Here is a 21,807-nt window from a genome sequence, read left to right as displayed (position 1 = left end):
TAACACATAGAACCCTACAAATAGGTGTTTTGTGCTGCTGTGACTGCGCGATGACCACTCGTATGCGGCAGTGTTGCTTCCGCCTTTAGCCGCTGTATGGGATTTGTAGTCCTATTGGCGGTTAAATACCTTTGTGCAGTATTGAAGAGACAGACCAGGAGAACTACAACCAAGTCGCACTTTTGACAAGCGCGGTTAATCGCCTATACATCGCCCGCCCAAGCTCTACAGATTTGCGAAGCAACGAACTTCCCGAATAAGACGCAGAAGTCGGTAAGGAGGTGGGATACAGTTGGTTAATGGTTTAAATCTCGTCTTCGCTTCACGTTTCCTGTCAAGTTTGCTTATCACTCGTTGGTGGAGTTTAAAGCGTCCGAATACTGACTTAGAATCACCTGCTAAACTGCTAAACTCTTGACAGCAGATCAAATGTTATCCAACGTGGGTTTTCATCGGTTTATTTGGCTTTCTTACCTCGGTAAACATGTAGGGACGTGTGATACGTTATTTAAAAATGTCTAAATACTGTACTTTACAGGTTGGACAAAACGCTAGGAAGAGGTGAGCCCCCCCCCCAAAGCTACATATAGAAACAGGTTAATTTGGTTTTATGACAATACCAGCAAGTAACAAACTTATTTTTGTCCAACACACCTTCTCTAATAATTAATGTTCGGTATGAATCAGCCATTGGCTTTTGTTCCCAAATCACGTGTCGCTTCAGGTGTGTCATTTATCCCCAACCACGCCCAAGAGAAACGTTTCAGGGTATGCACTTTGCTGAACATGACACAAAACGGTCAGAAGGTGTCCGATTAGCTCTACGGTAGGACCCAGTAACAATAGTGTTCGATTTTGAATAATGAATAAACCACATAGAAATGCAGTTAATTTGAACCACAGGGAGTGGGCTAACTCAAATTTTTTTTGGTCATTTTACATGAGAGTGATATAAACATTTATGGCTGAAATAGAGTCCGGGAGATTTATATCTTGGTTTGTTATAAGTAGGCTTTACACGATCAGCATTTTTGGGACCGATCAGCGAGTTTAAGAAAACGATAACCGATTACCAATCCAATCACAAGATGGAGGAATGTGTCTATTTAAATGACCTGTTCATTTACTGTATATACTTGTGTACTTAATTGCTCCAAAAATATATTTACAATAAATAATGTATCTTTGTTCCTCTATTTATGCCAGTGAGGAATAGTGACAGAGAACAAATGAATGGTCTTCTATTAGATGGCAGGAAGTACATACAGTAATTAATGTATCCACTTTTTGTGACATTTTTGTTTGTTGGTGTGCTGTGAGATTTTTCAATTGTAAAATATGTTCCTTGGCTCCATAAAGGTTGGAAATCACTGCTCTAGTCAGATCGTGTATTCTAATCAGTCAGGTCAAACCAACATTACATGACAGAAATAATGGGTGCTAACTTCCTGTAATTAAATTACTTTATTTTTAATTAAATGACTTCACCCTCACCGAAAATTTAAAGCATGATTCGACAGAACGGCGGCATGTTTACGTACAACCGTCAGTGCTAGCAGTAGCTTGCTAGGCTACATAACGTTTTGTTGCCTGCTTGCGAGCCGTATCGTATTAAAAGTACGTGAACATACCTCAAGCAAGCCTTAAATGAACGTCCACTCCTGTCCTGAGCGCCGGTGACCACCAACACACGTTTTTCCCCATTTTGTCCTCATAATATAGTCTGCGTGATCCAGTCTTGTTGTCGTCGCCAGGGTAACGAGTGTATCCGGTCGCATTTGAGTTGACAAGATAAAGCCCAATGATCGTAAAAAAATGGGATGCGGTGGTATCAGAATACGAGATTTCTTTGCAGTCGTCTGACATAGGGCAATCTTGAAAGAGCAAATTTGTCTTGGGAGTCTGATCCGGGCATTACGTGTTGTCTGCCTCAGACTTGTTGTCTGTTCCACACCGCCAACATGTTTTTTTTTTTTAATAACTTTATTGGCCGTCAGATATTTACAGGACTATGCCAAAAGACACACGACAAGGCTAAAAATAAACTAGCTTTTGAATTCAAATATACTGGGCACGATGGTGACGTGGAGTAAATGTCTTTTGTGGAGCATTGATCGTTCGGCCAATTATGACATTAAAGCCGATCAGCATAAAATGCTAATTATCGGTCGATACTGATAAGGCCCATAAAATCGGTGTAAAGTCTAATTATAAGGTAATGATTACTCCTTGTGGATAATCGTTTTTACAGAAATAATTGGTTTCCTTCAGATTGTATTTTATTCCAAACATCTGTCAAATCCAAAGATAACATTCACATGTGCAGATGCACTGGCACCCAAGCTACAGCACTATAGTTGTAGTTAGTTGTTTACATTATTTAGCATCATAAGAGACACTATTAAACACACCTCTTATTTGATGTACTGCGGTTCAACGTCACTGCAAACTTCATCCATCCATTTTCTATAGTGCTTATCCTGTTCAGTGTTCCAGGGAGCTGAACCTATCCCAGCTGACATTTGGTAAAAGGGGTTTGACTGGTTGCCAATCAATCACAGGACACATATAGAGCAAGGCAACAAATCACATTCACATTCCCACCGCCACTGAATGGGAGTGAACCACACTTCCTGAAAAGAAGTCATAGCAAACCAAAATACCATTAGAATATATTTTGTTAAATGAATACCTCATACTAATGACCTCCAGCATGCAAAAAGTGTTGGAGAGACTACTGCATATTTGGTGTGTCTGATTAGTTAGGAACAATACGTCAAAAGCATATAACCATTTTGATAAAACTTGCAGGAATTTATTTTCACTTTTCTTAAAGTTGAGTGTGGCAGTGATCCAGCAGCTTGAGCTGCGGTGGGGAAAAAACAACAACTTGCATTGTAATGTGCAGGACTGGAGAGGCTAAATATCGCAAAGCATTAAATCATTTTTCCAATTCAAGTAGTCAAGCCAACTTGTTTTGAGTTGTTGGGCGTTGGCTGATGTCTGCGCTTGACTGAGTACTAGTAAACTTAAAAAAAAAATAAAAAATTCTTAGCTTTGTTTTTAGTGTAAGACTACAACTTGCTAACATGGCAGCAAATTATAATTTCCTTCTTGTTCACTGTTTTCTGTTAATTTTCCGGATCTTGTTCTGCTCCCACGATGTCAGTCTGTGGGAGGGATTGAACGCAAGGAACCTGTCATTGGTGGGCAAGCACGTACCCGAAGGCCCATTGATCGGTCAACGATGACCATGGAGCACTTCAGGAAACAAGCCAGCGCCACTTCTGTCATGGCTCTGTACACTGTGATGTACCCAGTCTTTGACCAGGTATGGAGGCACAGTCCCCTTTTCATATTTGATGCAACAGAATAAATCTGAAGCTAAATGGCATCTTCCTCGAAAAACACTCAAGAAGTCAAGGAATAGAAATTAATTAAAAAAAAATAATAAAGCCCCAGCGATATAACCCTCCACTTGACTCAGATAAAATTATACAACAACAGAAGACATAAATATCCAACTGCCTCATTAAAAATTCTTATAAATGAGTGTTTCACGAAGAGATTTAAAAGGCTCCTAAGATGTCTGCTCATCTGATGTTTATAATGAGGCTCTAAGAGCTCAGAGAGTCATTATTCTTGATATGATTTGTACACTTTAATAAGTATGCCTGCAACATCTTATGAGATCCTGATTTAAAAACATGATATTGCTCAGTGTTTATTGAGTTTTTAAATAAGCATACAAAATATATGTTTATTATTGTTGTTATAGTGTGCAGTGTAACTGCACTACATAGTACTGCAGTGATAAATTTCCTGTATTAGAACTTATTAGACAGTGCAGGTGTTACTATTCTGGCTGTTGCATGTATGGGATTTTAAAATCATCAGGAGGCAGCACGGTGACGTAGTGTTTAGCACGTCTTCCTCAAGGTTGGGAGATCACAGGTTCAAACTGCACTGGGGCATCATGGTGTCCTAGTGGCATGTCTGCCTCAGTTCTGAGGTTTTGTGTTTGAGTCTCGTCTCCGGGTAATCCGGCTTCCTCCCACGTTCCGAAAACATGCATTTAGGCTAATTGAAGACTTTGAATTGTCCATAGGTGTGTGTGTGTGTGTGAGATTGTAAATGGTTTTCCGTCTATATGTGCCCTGCGATTGTCCATGGTGTACAACACCCAATTCCAATGAAGTTGGGACGTTGTGTTAAACACAACGTTGTCCTCAATGCTCATCGTTGTGCTCAATGCTCATCAAACACCTGTTTGGAACATCCCACAGGTGAACAGGCTAATTGGGAGCAGGTGGGTGCCATGATTGGGTATAAAAGGAGCTTCCCTGAATTGCTCAGTCATTCACAAGCAAAGATGGGGCGAGGTTCACCTCTTTGTGAACAAGTGCGTGAGAAAATAGTCGAACAGTTTAAGGACAATGTTCCTCAACATACAATTGCAAGGAATTTAGGGATTTCATCATCTACGGTCCATAATATCACCAAAAGGTTCAGAGAATCAGGAGAAATCACTGCATGTAAGCGGCAAGGCCGAAAACCTACATTGAATGCCCGTGACCTTCGATCCATCAGGCGGCACTGCATCAAAAACCGAGATCAATGTGAAAAGGACATCACCACATGGGCTCAGGAACACTTCAGAAACTACATCTGTAACTGCAAGTTGAAACTCTACTATGCAAAGCAAAAGCCATTTATCAACAACACCCAGAAACGCTCACGGCTTCTCTGGGCCCAAGCTCATTTAAGATGGACTGATGCAAAGTGGAAAAGTGTTCTGTGGTCCGACGAGTCCACATTTCAAATTGTTTTTGGAAATTGTGGACGTCGTGTCCTCTGGGCCAAAGAGGAAAAGAACCATCCGGACTATTAATGACGCAAAGTTCAAAAGCCAGCATCTGTGATGGTATGGGGCTGTGTTAGTGCCAATGGCATGGGTAACTTACACATCTGTGAAGGCACCATTAATCCTGAAAGGTACATACAGGTTTTGGAGAAAGATATGCTGCCATCCAAGCAACATCTTTTTCATGGACTCCCCTGCTTATTTCAGCAAGACAATGCTAAACCACATTCTACACGTGTTACAACAGCGTGGCTTCGCAGTAAGAGAGTGCGGGTACTAGACTGGCCTGCCTGCAATCCAGACCTGTCTCCCATTGAAAATGTGTGGCGCATTATGAAGCATAAAATACAACAATGGAGACCCCGGACTGTTGAACAGCTGAAGCTATACATCAAGCAAGAATGGGAAGAAATTCCACCTACAAAGCTTCAACAATTAGTGTCTTCAGTTCCCAAACGTTTATTGAATGTTCTTAAAAGAAAAGGTGATGTAACACAGTGGTAAACATGACCCTGTCCCAGCTTTTTTGGAATGTGTTGCAGCCATAAAATTCTAAGTTAATGATTATTTGCTAAAAACAATCAAGTTTATCAGTTTGAACATTAATTATCTTGTCTTTGTAGTCTATTCAATTAAATATAGGTTGAACATGATTTGCAAATCATTGTATTCTGTTTTTATTTGTTTAACACAATGTCCCAACTTCATTGGAATTGGGGTTGTACCTTGCCTCTTGCCCAAAGTCAGCTGGGATATGCTCCACTTCACCCGTAACTCTAACGAGGGCATGTGCTTTAGAAAATGAATTTACAGCTATGTGCCCAAAAATTGTAATAACTCTGGAAAGTCAATTTATTTCAATAATTTGTTTCAAAAAGTTAAACTTTTACTGTATATTAGTTCACCAACACAAATTTAAATATTTCTAGCCTTTGTGTTTAAATTTTGATGACTATGAAAGAAAGACAAAAAAAAAATCCAGTATTTCACAAAATTTGAATATCATGACAAAATTAAACATTGGAGGCTCCCTGTGTCTCAATCTTATGATCTAATTAACGCAAAACACCTGGAAAGTTTTTCCTCAGTCTTTAAATGGCTGGCAGTCTGGCTTAGTAGGCTTCAGAATCATGGGAAAGACTGCTGACTTGACAGTTGTGCAGAAAACCATCATTGATACCCTCCATAAGGAGAAAAGGTCTCAAAAAGAAATTGCAAAAGAAGCTGGATGCTCACAGAGCACTGTATCAAAGTACATTAACAGAGTGTTAAGAGGAAAATGTGGCCGAAAGAGGTGTCCCAGTGACAGGGATGACCGCAGCCTTGAGAGGATTGTCAAGCAACGGCGATTCAGAAATCTGGGGGAGTTTCATCAGGAGTGGACTGAGGCTAGGGTCAGTGCATCCGGAACCACCACATACAGACCTCTGCATGACATGGGCTACAGCTGTAGAATTCCATGCGTCAAGCCACTCCTAAACCAAAAAAATCAGAAACATCTGTGGTGGGCTAAGGAGAAAAAGTACTGGTCTGTTGCCCAGTGGTCCCAAGTCCTCTTTTCAGATGAAAGTTCATTTTGCATTTCATTTGGAAACCAAGGTCCCAGAGTCTGGAGGAAAACTGGAAAAGCACAAAAGTCAAGGTGCTTCAAGTCCAGTGTGAAGTTTCCACAGTCAGTAGTGGTTTGGGGAGCCATGTCATTTGCTGTTGTGGGTCCATTGACTTTTAAGTCCACTGTCAGCGCAGCTGTCTACCAGGAAATCTTAGAGCACTTTATGCTTCCTGCTACCAATGAGCTTTTTGGATACAATGATTTTATTTTCCAGCAGGATTTGGCACCTGGCCACAAAGCCAAAACTACCAATACCGGTTGAATAGCCATGGAATAACAGTTCTTGATTGGCCAGCAAACTCTCTTGACTTGAACCGCATTGAAATGGGGTATTGTCAAGAGGAAGATGAGGGAACAGAAACGCTGAAATGCAGACGATCTGAAGGCAATATCAAAGCAACTTGAGCTACAATAACACTTGTATTGTGCCAAAGGCTGATCACCTCCATGCCATGCCGCCTTGATGCTGTATTTAATGCAAAAGGAGGCCCAAGAAAGTACTGAGGGCATATTACTTTAATACACTTTTCAGAAGGCCAACATTTATGTGTTTAAGATCCTTTTTTTGTTGGTCACATGAAATACTCAAATTTTGTGAACTACTGGATTTGTTAAATTTTTTTCTTTCTGCCATAATCATCAAAATTGAAACAAAATAAAGGCTTGAAATATTTCACTTTGTGTGTGGTGAACTAATATTACAAGTTTCACTTTTTGAAACAAATAGAGAAAATAAATACATAAATGAATTGAATTATTGAAATAATTGAAAGAAATGGACTTTCCCTGGATATTCTATTTTTTTGGCACATACAGTGGGTATGGAAAGTATTCAGACCCCCTTAAAATTTTCACTGTTATATTGCAGCTGTTTGCTAAAATCATTTAAGTCAATTTTGTTCCTCATTAATGTACACAGAGCACCCCATATTGACAGAAAAAAAGGAATTGTGAAAAATTTAAGGGGGTCTGAATACTTTCCGTACCCACTGTACCAGTATAGAAAGGTAACATCAGACTAGTATGTATTGTTCTGGTTAATTCAAGGGGAACAATTGTCTTTGAAAATAACAGTTGCACTGAAATAAATCCCTGAGGAGCACCACAGTTAAATGTAGTCTTGCGTTGCAGTCTCATAGGCGGTATTAAATATATTTTCCACAAGTTTCTCGATAGTGTTGTTTTTAAACACTGACCACACATAACACCTTACATCCATATTTCGTATTGACAGCATTTATTGTCCACTTTGATTTAAAGGGGTAAATGCCATAAGATGTTTAACAGTATTGTTACAGCCTTGACTAGGCTTAGCTAGTAATACCACAAGACCATTACCCCCCTTGGATATCACCAAATATTTGACTGACTTATTCCGGCAATAAATTATATCCATCCATCCATCCATTTTCTGAGCCGCTTCTCCTCACTAGGGTCGCGGGCGTGCTGGAGCCTATCCCAGCTATCATCGGGCAGGAGGCGGGGTACACCCTGAACTGGTTGCCAGCCATTCGCAGGGGACATACAGACAAATAACCATTTGCACTCACATTCACACCTACAGGCAATTTAGAGTTGTCAATTAACCTACCATGCATGTTTTGGGGATGTGGGATGAAACCGGAGAGAACATACAAACTCCACACAGGCGGGGCCGGGGATTGAACCCCGGTCCTCAGAACTGTGAGGCACACCCGCTAACCAGTCGTTCACCGTGCCGCCCAATAAATAATATCTAAGCCAAATGTGATTTTTTGTGATGAATTGCAGTTGGAGAAAGTTAACCTGTCAGCAGCACAGACAATGCGTGCAGCCTTTATAAAGGTAATTAAAAAAAATGTTACAATATTCATATTTTGTGGAATGGATTGACATATTTTTGGTAAAACACTGTTCTTCACTATCAACATTTTAAGGCAGAGGAGGAGAACCCTGGCTTGACTGAGGAATTGGTGCTAAGACTACTTGAAAAAAAGGACCTGAAAATTAATTATAATGAGTGTCTACTTCGCATGGCTGCAGCCGATGTGAAAGGTAAGCTAATGTGCACGCATAAACAACACAAATAAGAGAAACCTTGCTCAGCGTGCTTGCTGCCTGCTGAAGTGTGCGGTGACCAATACTTCCAACTGTCCACTGGAGAGAGCTGTTTCTCCACAAATCAACACCTCGAATGGCCCTGCCTTCCCTCCTTGCCTGTAATTTAGCAATTTGTGCACTGCACAGTCATTGATAGTAGCAATGAATACACTCACATACAGAAACTTATAATTAGTTTTAAACATTCCTACAAGCTTCTCTTATTTCTTCCATCTTATGTGTCTTATCAGGGTATAGTTTATCCTGGATCCACTATTAAATTTTTGCAGTTTTCTACATGTCATTAATCATAACTTAAACATGTACTATTGTGCTATTTATGTTTTTTGTCCCAATCTGTGTTGTCAAGAGTTCCGAATTGAGAGGCAAGAACCAGGGTTCCAGCAGCTGAATGACAGGGCGCATGCTCTGAAACACATCCTCAGTACCATACCTGATGAGATCAATGACAGAGTGGCTTTCCTAGAGACCATCAAGTGAGAGTCGCTGTGTGTGATTTATTATAGAGCTTTTACCAGCAAGTACAAATGTCTTTTCCAATATATTATTATTATTATTTTAAATAAGAAATTGACAATGCGGTAATCCCAGCTATTCGTGGGGGATAGGGATCGAGCTCTGCCGCAAATAGTGAAAAGCAGTAATAGAGTCACCCGAAAATTTTATAATGGCCTGTATTAATAGTTGAAAGTGTAAATATACCACAAGCTATGATCCCAAAACAGTTGAAAACATTTTCTACATTTTACAACATTGGGGTGGCTGTGGCTCAGTTGGTAGAGCGGTGCGTCCAGTGGCCGAAGGGTCGCCTGTTTAAATCCGGCCTTTGAATGTCTGCTGTCGAAGTGTCCTTGGGCAAGACACCAAACCATGAATTGCTCCCAGTATGCCTGGCAGCAGCCGCCCATTGGTGTATGAATGTGTGGGTGAATGTGATGCTTTGTAAAATGCTTTGGGCACCCTGTAGTGCAGATAAAGAGCTATATAAGTGCACTCCATTTATCATTACCGTTAAATAGCATATAGATGATTTGATTTTGAAAAAAATGCAGCAGAAGTGCATGCATATACAGTACATAGAGGACTCTCATAACGTCTCTCACTAACAACTCAGGCTAAGCTTAGCTCCTTCCATACATACAAAGCATGTATCTATGCGCAGACGTCTCACTTCAGCATACTTCTCTTGCACCAATGTACTGCTTTTCTATTAAAGAAAGCTTCGGTTACATTTTGTGGCATCATTGGGCGTTTGAGAGAGAGCACAAAAACAGGAATGGCTTAGTTTTTGTGTAACCACGGAACCTGGTTTACAAATTTAATCCGTGACTGTGGTCGCAAACTAAACCTTCACAAACCGAGTTAATGTTTCCCATTAAAATTAATGGAAATTAAAGTAATCAGCTCCAAAACAAAGTTATATTTACCTTGTTTTTATCAGTGTGTCGTTAAAAAAAGAACTGTAGAATATAGAAATTAAAGTGAAAATTCACTTTAATGTGAAGAAATACACTGTGTTCGCTAGCAAATCATTGTGCAACATCTTTACCTTTTGGCGTGCAGTATTGTTTACGTTAACCAATGATACTGCTAGCCCGATATTGCCACTACATCCCACAATGCAATGTGGCTTTCAGCTCTCTTGGTGCGGTTAACACTCACTGGCTGAGACATGGTTTGAGCCTTTTTTTTAAAATTTGTTTTTTTTTAATTAATTTATTTATTTTGAAATTTATCAGTCTTCTTCGTAACACTGTCGCTAGCAGTTTAATTTTATTTGCAGCCATAGTAAGGACTATTTTTGAGCTAAAAAAACAAAAGTACCTGCAATGTGTGACACACGGAGGAAATTATGTTTCAACACGGTGCAAGAAAAAGCACAACTGTGCCTTCCGCGGGAATGGCAAGACTTTCAGTGAACTAAAAATAGTGAGTTGAACTGAGGTCATTTTTCTTTGAAAAACCTGGACATTCATAAACTGAGGTTCCACTGTAGGTGAATGTATGAATAGTCAACCGCTTATATTTGGGGGATTACTGTAATGTTTTGTCACACTATTGCCAATAGCTAAAATAGAGCAGAATAGCTAAAAGTGTAACACCCCTGACCTGGTTGGAGAAATTTTAATTTGCCAAACTTTTTTTTTTGGTCAAAAATATACCGCTGATGTAGCACAAAAACTATCCTACAGAGGTTATGAGTTTGTGATAGAACTGTTCCTATTGTGGTGACATAACACACATTTGTACATAAGTCTGAGTGCGCTGTAGCCCGTCACTAACCCAGTGATTCTGAACCACTGTGCCATGAGATAACATCAGGTGTAGTGCTGGAAATTACCCAAATTAACTACAGTCACTTGAAAAAGTATTCACCCTGTTGGCTTCTTTTTTAATTTGATTTTTTTACCTGTTTTGTAACATTACAACCGCTAATCTTCTTTTAAATCTAATTATGTGACTTTTGATGGTAATTGCATCAAAGCTTTCTAGGGGCTTCATAACCCGTGGTAATTTTGACAGCAAATTTTGATTTAGCTTTCGTCAAAGTCCTTTGACTAAAATGGAATTTAGATTTAGTCAAAATTTAGAAATTCAAGTTTATTTTTCCATATAATATAATATTAAATACAACTTGTAGGAATACAACTCCTGCTATGTTTTTGTTGCGCACTTAGGCCCAGTAGACTTCTGTATTTTAATGTTGGTCATAATGGCGGTACTTGGAGTTGAAGTATTTTTTATGGGTACTTTGTATAAAATGTTTGCAACCACTGACCAAGATGAAATGAAAACTTTATGAATGTGTTCAGGAATGATTCAATTCACCCTCAGGTTGCCTCTCCCATTGTGGTTGAACTAGAGTTCAAAGCACACACCTGGAAAAACTGTGCATTAATGATGGCTTTGTAAACAATTCGGAAGCATTAAGCAACAGAATACAGAATCTAATGAAATGTATGTGGACAAACAGCAACACAAAAATGACTTGTTTTATGAACAATTATTCATGTCTTTCACACACTGATGCAAAGCGGCGAGGAGGGTTAGGAAGACAGCAGGAAAGTCACTGGATTTAGAAGCTAAATAATCAATAAAAATTGTATTTTGAATAACTGAACATGCATACCTGTGCGTGGATTTCATGGACTGGATGACTGGACTAATTGTCTCTTCCAGTTGGTCGTGTTTCTAAAACGCACGCTCTCGTGCACTCGCAGCCATAGATATAGTATAGATAGATGTTTTGTTTATATAGCTCTATGCTCGCGGCTGCTGGATTCAAACATTTCTTGTTTTTTTTTTGCTGGATTTAAGCTCAGGTTTACGTTATTTCCTTATCACGTGTTCTGATTGGTTTTCTTGTCAACTTCTCCCACTTCAAACAAAAGTAGTTCTGATTGGATCTCGTCTTTGGCAGCCAATTACGTCTCGTTTTTATTCGTTGACAAAACTTTCAATGCACTTCGTCATCTTGTCTTCGTCAGAAGAAAACGTTGACTATGGGGATGAATACATATGCATATGTTAATTTTCAATTTTCATTTTTAGAAATTACAAGCACACACACATACACAATCTCCTCCAAAAGTATTGGAACGGTAAGGTAAATTCATTTGTTTTTGTTGTATACTGAAGACATTTTGATTAAGATGAATATGAGACAAAAGTTCAGAATTCCAACTTTTATTTCATGGTATTTACAGCTAGATGTGTTAAACAACTCAGGACAGAGCACCTTTTGTTTGAAGCCACCCACTTTTCAAGTGACCAAAAGTATTGGAACATTATTAAATCAACTTAAAGTGGGAGTTGAGTAAAATGAGAAGTTATTTAAAAGTTTGACATAAGAGAGACGTTTCGTCTTAATATGGTCTAACTAAGTACTATACTACACATTCAGTCTTTCTTGGCCCCCTTCACTGTTATTTAACACTCTTAGTGACTCACTTCTTAAGTTGCTTACCCAGTGAAGGGCTTATGAATAAAATCAATTTGAAGCAAATGCTTATAAAAAAAATATTTGTTGAAGGGAAAAATTCTGATTTGTGGCGGGTGAAAGGCAAGAAAGCCAAACAGTGATCTGGATGAAAGAAGAGTAATTTTGGCTCGAGAACAAAGAGATTTTCAAATGTATTGTTATCTCTCCTTTACATGCGGGTGTTTGTGTGCTCTCCAGAGACATTGCCAGTGCCATAAAAGTGTTGCTCGACATTGTTAATACAATCTTCAGGAGGTACCAGTATCAAAACAGACAGGTAAGTATAGATAAAATGATACTTAAAATGTTTTTTTCCCAGATGCCTCCTTTGAAACAGGCAGAGCTGAAAAGGTTGTGTGTGTTAGGCACTGGAACAGCAGAAGAAAGACTTTGTGAAATACTCCAAGAGTTTCAGCGACGCTCTCAAAACCTTCTTCAAAGATGGAAAGTAAGACGCTGCTCGTGTCTATTTGCTGTGTTAGGACTTTCAACAATTATTCTTTCTCTTTCCTCTTCCTCGATCTCCACCCGTGTGTTGAGTCCGAACGTCCTTTTTGTTCCTCCCGCATCTCACATCATTTAAGAATTGCGCTTGTCAGCACGTATACACAAGCTGTCATCGCCACGTAAAATACTTGTCGTTTGATCACAGGCTCACTTTCTATTCAATCCGCCCTTCCTGAATAATTCCTTTGACCCATTTCCATTGGATTCTCGCTGACATTCTCCCCTCCAGGCAGATCAAAGTGTTTCCTGGATCAATATTGTTGCCATGGTTTCTTTGCACGATGACAGACATGCGTGTTCTTGTCTTTCTGTCATGGTCGCTCCCAGAGTGCTCAATGTGTTTGTCAGCGCCAACCGGCTCACGCACCAAACCAACATGATACTGGACGCCTTCAAGACGGCGACATAGACGTCTGCGATGGAGCGGCCACAACATAGTGGAGGATTGGCAGGGGATCAGGTAGTTTGACGCAAAGCAGGTTGATGACATGATTTTTAGCTAACTGTTTTATTGTTGTTGTATTTCATGGCTTAGCATTTTTACCTCCTGCGAGCTTGATAAAACATCTCTTTTCATGGGATTCTAATAAAGAACAGTGCAAAAAAGTGATAGGCAATTGAGTGGTTGCCAACGAAGCCAAGCACATTTCCCTCACACCTATGTAAGAAAGTGCTGGACACTGTTTGGCCTTGTATTTCATCTATAATTCATAGCGCCGTGGTAACTGCCTTTGACCACAAAAACATTTCCGATTAATTTCGGACACTGTGCTCCTCTCTGAGATGACAAATGAATTGTCTACTTCCTGACAGATTGTTATTTGTAACCCACTTGTATAAATCTTTATTTTATTTTATTGTTTCATTCACTGTCTTATTGTAATCATGCTCTCAATACTCTGTGATTTAATCTCCCTCAAAAGCACTTTGGTCAATTTATTTTGTTCAGTAAATAAACTGACTTGACCTTGATTTTTGCTGGACATTCCGCTTTTGTCGCTTCCCAATTTGATGCCTTATGATGTTAAATACTGTGTCTTAATTAGTCATAGCTATGATCTGAAGTACTGAGTGAAAGTCTTTGGCCACTGTTAGATTAGTTGTTTCTGGAGTTTTATAACGACTATATTGTTGCCGTCCTACGAAAACTATATGTTAACACTTTTTAAAAAGCAACAGTTTACAGTGATTTTTTTTTTTACAAGCACGTTGCACAAGCGACTGCTACTGCAATAAGTAGCAAAGTTAAACTTGAATCAACCTCTGTTCACTGCGCATATGTACTTTGTCAGCCATTTGCTCAAAATACCATTATTATTTAGTAGTACTGGGGTAGTACTACAAAATAATACCCTGGCAGGAGTGTAACGATTTATAGGTAGGATGTCACTCAGTAAAGCCCAAACCGACGCAGGGTCCCACTTCCACCACTACCAAAAGTTAAACTATTGTGGAAAAACTGCTTATTACACGTTTGATAATTAGTAAGGCAGACAATCTTGTTGCCAGGTATAAAGAAAACTATGGTAAAATGACTTACTTGGGACCCTTGTCTCTCAGTAATAGTTGTGAATCAAGAATGGCTCCCCACTCAAACCTTAAAAGGACAACATTTCTTCAAACTGTCGATTCAGAGTTCAAAGAGTCGAAGAAAGATTTTCCAAAGTTGTTCGCGTTGAAAGTACTTCACTTCTTCTCTGCCGCCCTTCCCTTCTCCTCCTTCCACCCAGTACCAGGATCCGGATGCATGTTTCCCCAGTGCGGCAACTTCATTCTTCTCCCTGTATAATAGTAGATTTTTCATGGTGGATTTGTGCGAGGCTATTTTGAGCTGTGCGCTGGCTCCTACATGCACCGCTGTAATCCAATTGTGATAGCGTTAATTTTGAAAGCTTTATTATTGAAATTGCTGAGACCTAATTTTCTGATCCTGTCACCGTTGACGACCGCCGTAATCGGCTAATTCAAGTTATTCCAGGCCATTAAGTCGCACATAGGAACTGATTGTGGTCACTGAGGCAGAAGGGAAGGAGAGAAGAGATCATATCTTTATTGAAGGAGTTGTTATTGGTGTTCTGGAAATATTTGCTTTTTCCTTTAACAAACCCCAAGAAATGGTCTGGCTCTTGACCACAGTAGACCTTTCAAAGGCATTTGAATGACACCAATAAAGCTCCAAGTATGTTGTGTGAGAAAGCGAGAGAGAGTGTGTGAGAATCTCACTAAATCCCAGGTTCTTGCTGTTATTGTCATAGTTCTAAAAATGTTGGGACAGTGTTTTGTGTAGCTGCCGGTTGTAACCACTGTGCAGTGTGTTTTGCTGTTGCTCTGATCATTCTCTCTCCAGTGCCTAATCCGTGAATGAACACACATTGTCTTGAAACCAAACGATAGGGCCAGGACTAACAAATGCAATTCTTTTTGACAACTTGGTTGCCAGGAAACTTGCATGGGTCTTTGGCAAGTAGGCCCAATAAAAGAACAGAATTGTGTGTGTATGTGTGTGCACTGTCTGGCCAGTTAACTCTTCGTGTGTGTGTGTGTTTGTACCACATCCTGGGTTGTTGCTGTTGATTGTCGCTAGGTTCAAAGCTTGTACTTGTGGAATCAGACGAATTCACAAATGGACGGGAAGCAAAGACTCAGCGAAAACCCACTGCTGAATATTTGTCATGCAATTGGAAAAACGTCAGCATGTCTTAGGAATTCAACTCAGACATTGGATGTCTTGGTAAGTCTGACTTTGAGTGTCCAGCTCTTCTTTTGAAATGTAATGATTAAAACGAGCTTGACTGAAGTGAGTTTAGGTGGGTTACAGTTGCCTTGGAAGAGCTGTTCAACGTCTAACGCTATTTGGATTTGAGACATTCCGCTTAATGAATTCCCATGAATCCTAAATTTTCAGCTATACTACAAGTGACCTCGTACCTCACAAATGCCTTTCTGGATAGATGGACAACATTTCCCAGAGGCACACTCAAAATCTTGCAGAAGGTCTAACCAAGAACAGTAGAATCAATTAGAGCTACAAATAGGTGAATTTCTAATACGCTGTCTCTGACTGGAAACATTTTTTTTTTTCCTAAGATGGTTGCCGACATATGCGTTCACAGCAGCTATGGCTTGTTAGCAGATTTAGGTCACAGCGCTCCTGTTGTCTCTTCTGCCACTGTGGTACCAGACAGTGGCAAACAAAAATGTTAAAAAGGAACTGAACGCCCAAAGAATTCTACCAGTTATGTATATTTTCTATAGTGCTTATTCTAATTAGGGTTGCAGGTGAGCTGGATCTTATCCCAGCTGACCTTTGGTGAGAAACTGGTCACAAGTAAATTGCAGAACACATAGACAAGTGACCAGGCTCACATTAAGAGTCTTCAGTTAATGGTACATTAACTGAAGACTCTTAACGCTGGAGTTACCAGGAGAAAACCCACACAAACATTACGAGAACATGCAAACTCTACAAGGAGTGCTTGTTCGCTTGAGCTTAGATTTGCCCTCTCCACTGTGTGCCAGGTGCGGTACCACTGTACCATTGTGCTGCCTTAAAAAAAATATTCCGTATTGTAAGTCCTTTTCGAACATTTTTGGAAAAACAAGAAAACACAATAATTTCACCAAATGACTCCAGTTATGTTGATTCAACCTTTTCGGATTACTGTGACCTGAATGACTAAGAACCTACACAGACATAAATACAACCACAACCTTTCCGTCTACAAACTGTCATATGACTATATGAGGAGCTGTATCACCAATTTTGTCTTGACAGAGAAAAATGTTCAGTTTTGAGAGGTATTCATTCAACAATGCGTTTATTTGTGTGTGTTGTGGAGCTGCATTGCATCATACTGAAAGATGTTTCTAATATTTTTTTTAATTTAGAAACTCCTTTCAGTATGATACAGTGCAATTTTGCTCTGCAAACTACAGCACACACACACAGCAGCAAAGTTTTATTGCACCTATAGCCAAAATACTAGCAACTGTGCCTTTCTAATCTCTTATTGATGGATGTGAGTCGCTCGGCACAAAACAGTACAATCTCATGCTGTAGTTTATGCATGCTTCAGCAAGGGACCGCTTTAGCTTTCATTACAGGGCCTGTCATCTAAATCTCCACACAGTTTGATGCCACTTGCGCTAAATTCGCGTCGTAAAATGTTTCTGTCAACCTGTTTTTACCACCCTTTGAAGAGCATATTAGATAAAGGGATATTTCCATCATGTCTCATATGCTTCAGACTCCAGCAGTGCTTTTAAATCATTGCACAGTGTCGTATGGCGAACCTTTATATGTTCTATAATTCCTGCTGCTTATCTACTCTGCTCAAGTATTCTATTTCACATTACCTGCCATGTGAGCAACGTGAACAGCAAGTCTCTGCCTCTTCAAGACATCATTTTTGGGACCCGAGCGTATACAATGACACTGAGCAGCTATTCAACATAGACCACAAGAGCAGCTAACAAATCCACTCCTCTGAGAAGGTTCCCTTTCCTGTGATTATGTTGACATGACAACCTGCTGTGGAATATGTGGATAGTTATTACAGTCTGGAACTATCTCATTGTCTTCATCAAGTCCACAAAGCGCAGCGACTGTATTATTTGTCTCCAGTGTCGTCACACGTGTTGGTATGCTGTTGATTGATTGACAAGGCTGAGGTGTAGCCATGGCAACCAGGATGGAGGTGACACCGCTCAAGAGCAGGGTGAGAATGGAAGACTACAAGAAGCTGCAGAGCCTATTCTTTGTGAGTCCTTTTCACTTCACTAATAGTCTCACATTACTGCACCAAAGGAGGTGAAATGTAATTGATACCGTACAGTGGCATCCCATAGTAAAACCTTTGAGGTCTTTCAAGAAATGCTTCACTATCCAAAGCAAAGTGAAGAGCACCTGGACTTCTGAGTGTGCAGGCATCATTCAATATTGTAATACACATTTTGTACGAAGTTTTGACTTTTTTAAATTTTTTAATTTTTTAATTTTTTTTGCAATTAAAGAATTGATCACTGCCCTGTATTAAAAAAAAAAAAAAAAAAAAAAAAAAAAGAATATACAGTAACAACACAAATGGATATTAGTCTTTCAGGTGAAATATCAGGATGAACCCTATCTTAAAAAAATATATAGAAAAATTATTTATTTTACTTTGTGCGTAGTGAATCTGTATGAGTTCCACTTCTAGAAGTCAGCAGGTGTTCTACTATATTCTGATTTATTGAGATGAAATGAAGATGCAAAAAACACTGCCACTTGATCGGGTGAGCATTGCCCATTGTGTTTTGTTGCTTACATGCATTTGGATCTGTATTAACTCTTTCACTGCCAGCCGTCCCAGTTTGACACGTTATATAATAGTTACTTGTCAGTGCCAGTGAAAGACAAACTACTGAAAATTCAGACAGAATTATGCAAAGTAGACACTCTTGATATCTGTGGAGGTCCTGTCATATCGATCAGTGTTTCAGGCATATATTTTCCGTTAGAAGAGTCTCATTGCGCACCACATTTTTGTTTAGTGGTGCGCCATTATTTCAGTTTTTAGTTTTATACTGAAAACTGAAATAATGACCTTGTCTCGATTTTCTCACACACTTGTGTGACCTCGGGCGGATACACTGGTTTATTCTGCCATCTATTGGAAGAGCATAATTGTTCCGCCTATCACTATACGTTGTTAGCATAGATAAATGAACAAAAAGAAATCACTTGTAGTACGTACATTTCCAGACCAATTGAGTGCAATTGATCACTGATCTAAATCATGGCATGAGTTGAATCAAGTGTGTGAAGTCTTGAATATATATAAATATATCTTGAATATATTTTGACCTAGATCTCCTCAGGGGTGTCTGGCTCTTTGTCCAGAAGTGAATTTATCCATCTGGCCTGCTCATCGGTCGGACACGGCTCCAAAGAGGAGTACGGCCTGCTGTTTGACAGCGTCGTCGTCAGTCAGGGGCACCGCGGCCTCTTCCCTGACAGCAATGCTGTGAAGGAAGAGAGTCGAGTGGACTGGGGAGGGCTGCGCTCTTTTCTTCAGCAGGAGCTGTCTGAAAAGCTGAAGCACAGCAGAGTGAACCGTGTGCCTTGCTGGAAGCCTCCGCTCTCTCTGACCTGTCCCCATCGAGACCCAGTCCAAAAGGTAAACTGCGGCTGTTCTCCTACAGACGCGGAGGGGAGTTTAGTGTGCGTGATCCAGCATCTTCATTTACAAACACGAAGCTTTGCAGCTATTATGTACAACACCTTGACATTGACAGTATGGAGAGTCCAGTCTGCTGACTGTATAACATTTTTAAGAATTAGGGTCTCTCATCTAAATGTCTCTCTTCATTTAAGATAAGTGGCTTTGGACTCCCAAAAGTTTAACATCTATCAATTAGTATGCAAATGAACCGGCCGCTACAAAATGCCGACAGCTGTGAATAAAGCGATGGTTCACTGCTTCAATCTTTCGGTCCTGAGAATGTCAAAAAGGGAGTTGTTTTTCCTCAAATGGCTGACAGAAATCACTGCATGTTAGCGGCAAGCCCGAAAACCAACATTGAATACCCGTGACCTTCGATCCCTCAGGCGGCACTGCATCAAAAACCGACATCAATGTGTAAAGGATATCACCACATGTGCTCAGGAACACTTCAGAAAATGAATGTCAGTAAATACAGTTCGGCGCTACATCCGTAAGTGCAACTTGAAACTCTACTATGAAAAGCAAAAGCCATTTATCAACAACACCCAGAAACGCTGCTGGCTTCTCTGGGCCCGAGCTCATCTAAGATGGACTGATGCAAAGTGGAAAAGTGTTCTGTGGTCCGACGAGTCCACATTTCAAATTGTTTTTGGAAATTGTGGACGTCGTGTCCTCTGGGCCAGAGCAAAAGAACCATCCGGACTGTTATGGACGCAAAGTTCAAAAGCCAGTATCTGTGATGGTACAGGGCTGTGTTAGTGTCAATGGCATGGGTAACTTACACATCTGTGAAGGCACCATTAATGCTGAAAGGTACGTACAGGTTTTGGCGAAACATATGCTGCCATCCAAGCAATGTCTTTTTCATGGACGCCCTGCTTATTTCAGGAAGACAATGCCAAACCACATTTTGCACGTTACAACAGCGTGGCTTCGTAGTAAAAGAATGCGGGAACTAGACTGGCCTGCCTGCAGTCAAACCTGTCTCCCATTGAAAATGTGTGGCGCATTATGAAGCGTAAAACGGAGACCCCGGACTGTTGAACAGCTGAAGCTGTACATCAAGCAAGAATGGGAAAGAATTCCACCTACAAAGCTTCAACAATTAGTGTCCTCAGTTCCCAAACGTTTATTGAATGTTGTAAAAGAAAAGGTGATGTAACACAGTGGTAAACATGACCCTGTCCCATCTTTTTTGGAACGTGTTGCAGCCATAAAATTCTAAGTTAATGATTATTTGCTAAAAACAATAAAGTTTATCAGTTTGAACATTAAATATCTTGACTTTGTAGTGTATTCAATTAAATATAGGTCGAACATGATTTGCAAATCATTGTATTCTGTTTTTATTTGGGTTTAACACAACGTCCCAACTTCATTGGAATTGGGGTTGTAGATGAATGTTTGTCATGCCTTAGCTACAGTAGAAAATGTAACAACAGTTACCACTGTTCCTTGTCACTTGGGCCTGCTACTATGCTTGCGCAGAACAAAGGAAAACCACAGTTGCTTGCACAGCACACTATGATTTTCCCTCTGTTGTTGTGTTCAATGGCCCAAAATACAACAAAAAATAACAGAAACAGCACCATCTGCTCTGCTCAGGTGTTGTACCTGCCAAGCTGGGCTCAATACATGACTGTGAGTAAAGGAGGATCTGTGGGACTGCGGGACCAAAGTGACATGTCTCTTTTGAGCACCCAACGACTGCAAAACAGCACAGTCCGACCCAAAGACCTGTGGGTGACAGACATGGTGCTGCTGCAAAATTTACACAAGGTGATTGCACAACAACGGCTCGAGCTTATCCTGAAATGTAGTTTGACATTTAAAACAAAGCAATTAGGCAAAACCTTTAGGAGGTGACTGGCCTTAATACCCTAAATTTGCAGCCCAATTGAATCCCACTACGAGTTTTGAGCCTCAGTCGATTCAAACTTTTTTTTGAATTTCCAATGGCAAACAAGAATACTTAGATTAAAAAAGAAAAACAAAAAAAAGTCTTGTTCTGTTCATCTCAAGTGGATTAGTTCCAATTACAATATGATCATCTATGAATAATTATATTATATTTCTAGCAATATGTTTAATACAGTATTCTAAAATTTTTGTAAAAGTAATTAATTACTTTTTGGCCACCTTGATCATCCTTTATTATTCATTATGCTTTTACAAGCATTTAAAATCCTTGTGATCATCCATCCATCCATTTTCCGTACCGCTTATCCTCATTAGGGTCACGGGCGTGCTGGATCCTAGCCCAGCTGACTCTGGGCGAGAGGCGGGGTACACCCTGAACTGGTCGGCAGCCAATTGCAGTGCACATAGAAACAAACAACCATTCGCAACTCACATTCACACCTACGGGCAACTTAGTCTTCAATTAACCTGCCATCCATGTTTTTGGGATGTGGAAATACACTGTAGTACCCGGAGAAAACCAACGCAGACACGGGGAGAACATGCAAACTGGCATCTGCCTCAGAACTTTGAGGCAGATGTGCTAAGCATTCAGTCACCATGCCGCTATTATAAT

At 40.0% G+C, this 21,807-nt stretch overlaps 2 protein-coding genes across 10 annotated transcripts in view; both read left to right on the top strand.

The window, feature by feature from the left end:
* The first annotated feature begins 49 nt into the window (after nt 1–49).
* Nucleotides 50–14,037, top strand: pdcd10a (programmed cell death 10a). Of its 4 annotated transcripts, none has more exons than XM_061781810.1 (8): nt 50–281; nt 539–561; nt 3,170–3,331; nt 8,247–8,300; nt 8,393–8,510; nt 8,926–9,052; nt 12,757–13,006; nt 13,393–14,037. In XM_061781810.1, the coding sequence occupies exons 3-8, from the start codon at nt 3,248–3,250 to the stop codon at nt 13,501–13,503; spliced, it is 744 nt and encodes a 247-aa protein (XP_061637794.1). In that variant the 5' UTR covers nt 50–281; nt 539–561; nt 3,170–3,247; the 3' UTR covers nt 13,504–14,037. The 4 variants fall into 4 exon arrangements, with proteins under 4 accessions (XP_061637794.1, XP_061637793.1, XP_061637792.1 ...); XM_061781811.1 differs by lacking the exon at nt 539–561 and having other exon boundaries at nt 66–281; nt 12,757–12,835; nt 12,924–13,006; XM_061781809.1 differs by lacking the exon at nt 539–561 and having other exon boundaries at nt 52–273.
* Nucleotides 14,038–14,168: 131 nt separating this feature from the next.
* Nucleotides 14,169–21,807, top strand: part of LOC133482118 (WD repeat-containing protein 49-like) — a 39,747-nt gene continuing 32,108 nt past the window's right edge. For 4 of the 6 annotated variants that reach the window (XM_061781800.1, XM_061781803.1, XM_061781801.1 and 1 more), the window contains exons 1-3: nt 14,169–17,825; nt 18,915–19,223; nt 20,877–21,050. In XM_061781800.1, the coding sequence (XP_061637784.1) occupies nt 17,745–17,825; nt 18,915–19,223; nt 20,877–21,050 (564 nt within the window). In that variant the 5' untranslated portion in view covers nt 14,169–17,744. The remainder of the gene's footprint in view (nt 17,826–18,914; nt 19,224–20,876; nt 21,051–21,807) is intronic. The other 2 variants (XM_061781799.1, XM_061781802.1) reach the window with 2 other exon arrangements.

This window comes from Phyllopteryx taeniolatus, chromosome 8 (assembly GCF_024500385.1).
Source record: "Phyllopteryx taeniolatus isolate TA_2022b chromosome 8, UOR_Ptae_1.2, whole genome shotgun sequence".
NCBI classification, from domain to species: Eukaryota; Metazoa; Chordata; class Actinopteri; order Syngnathiformes; family Syngnathidae; genus Phyllopteryx; species Phyllopteryx taeniolatus.
Note: the sequence above shows the minus strand (reverse complement) of the source record. Positions and strands in the feature narration are given on the sequence as shown.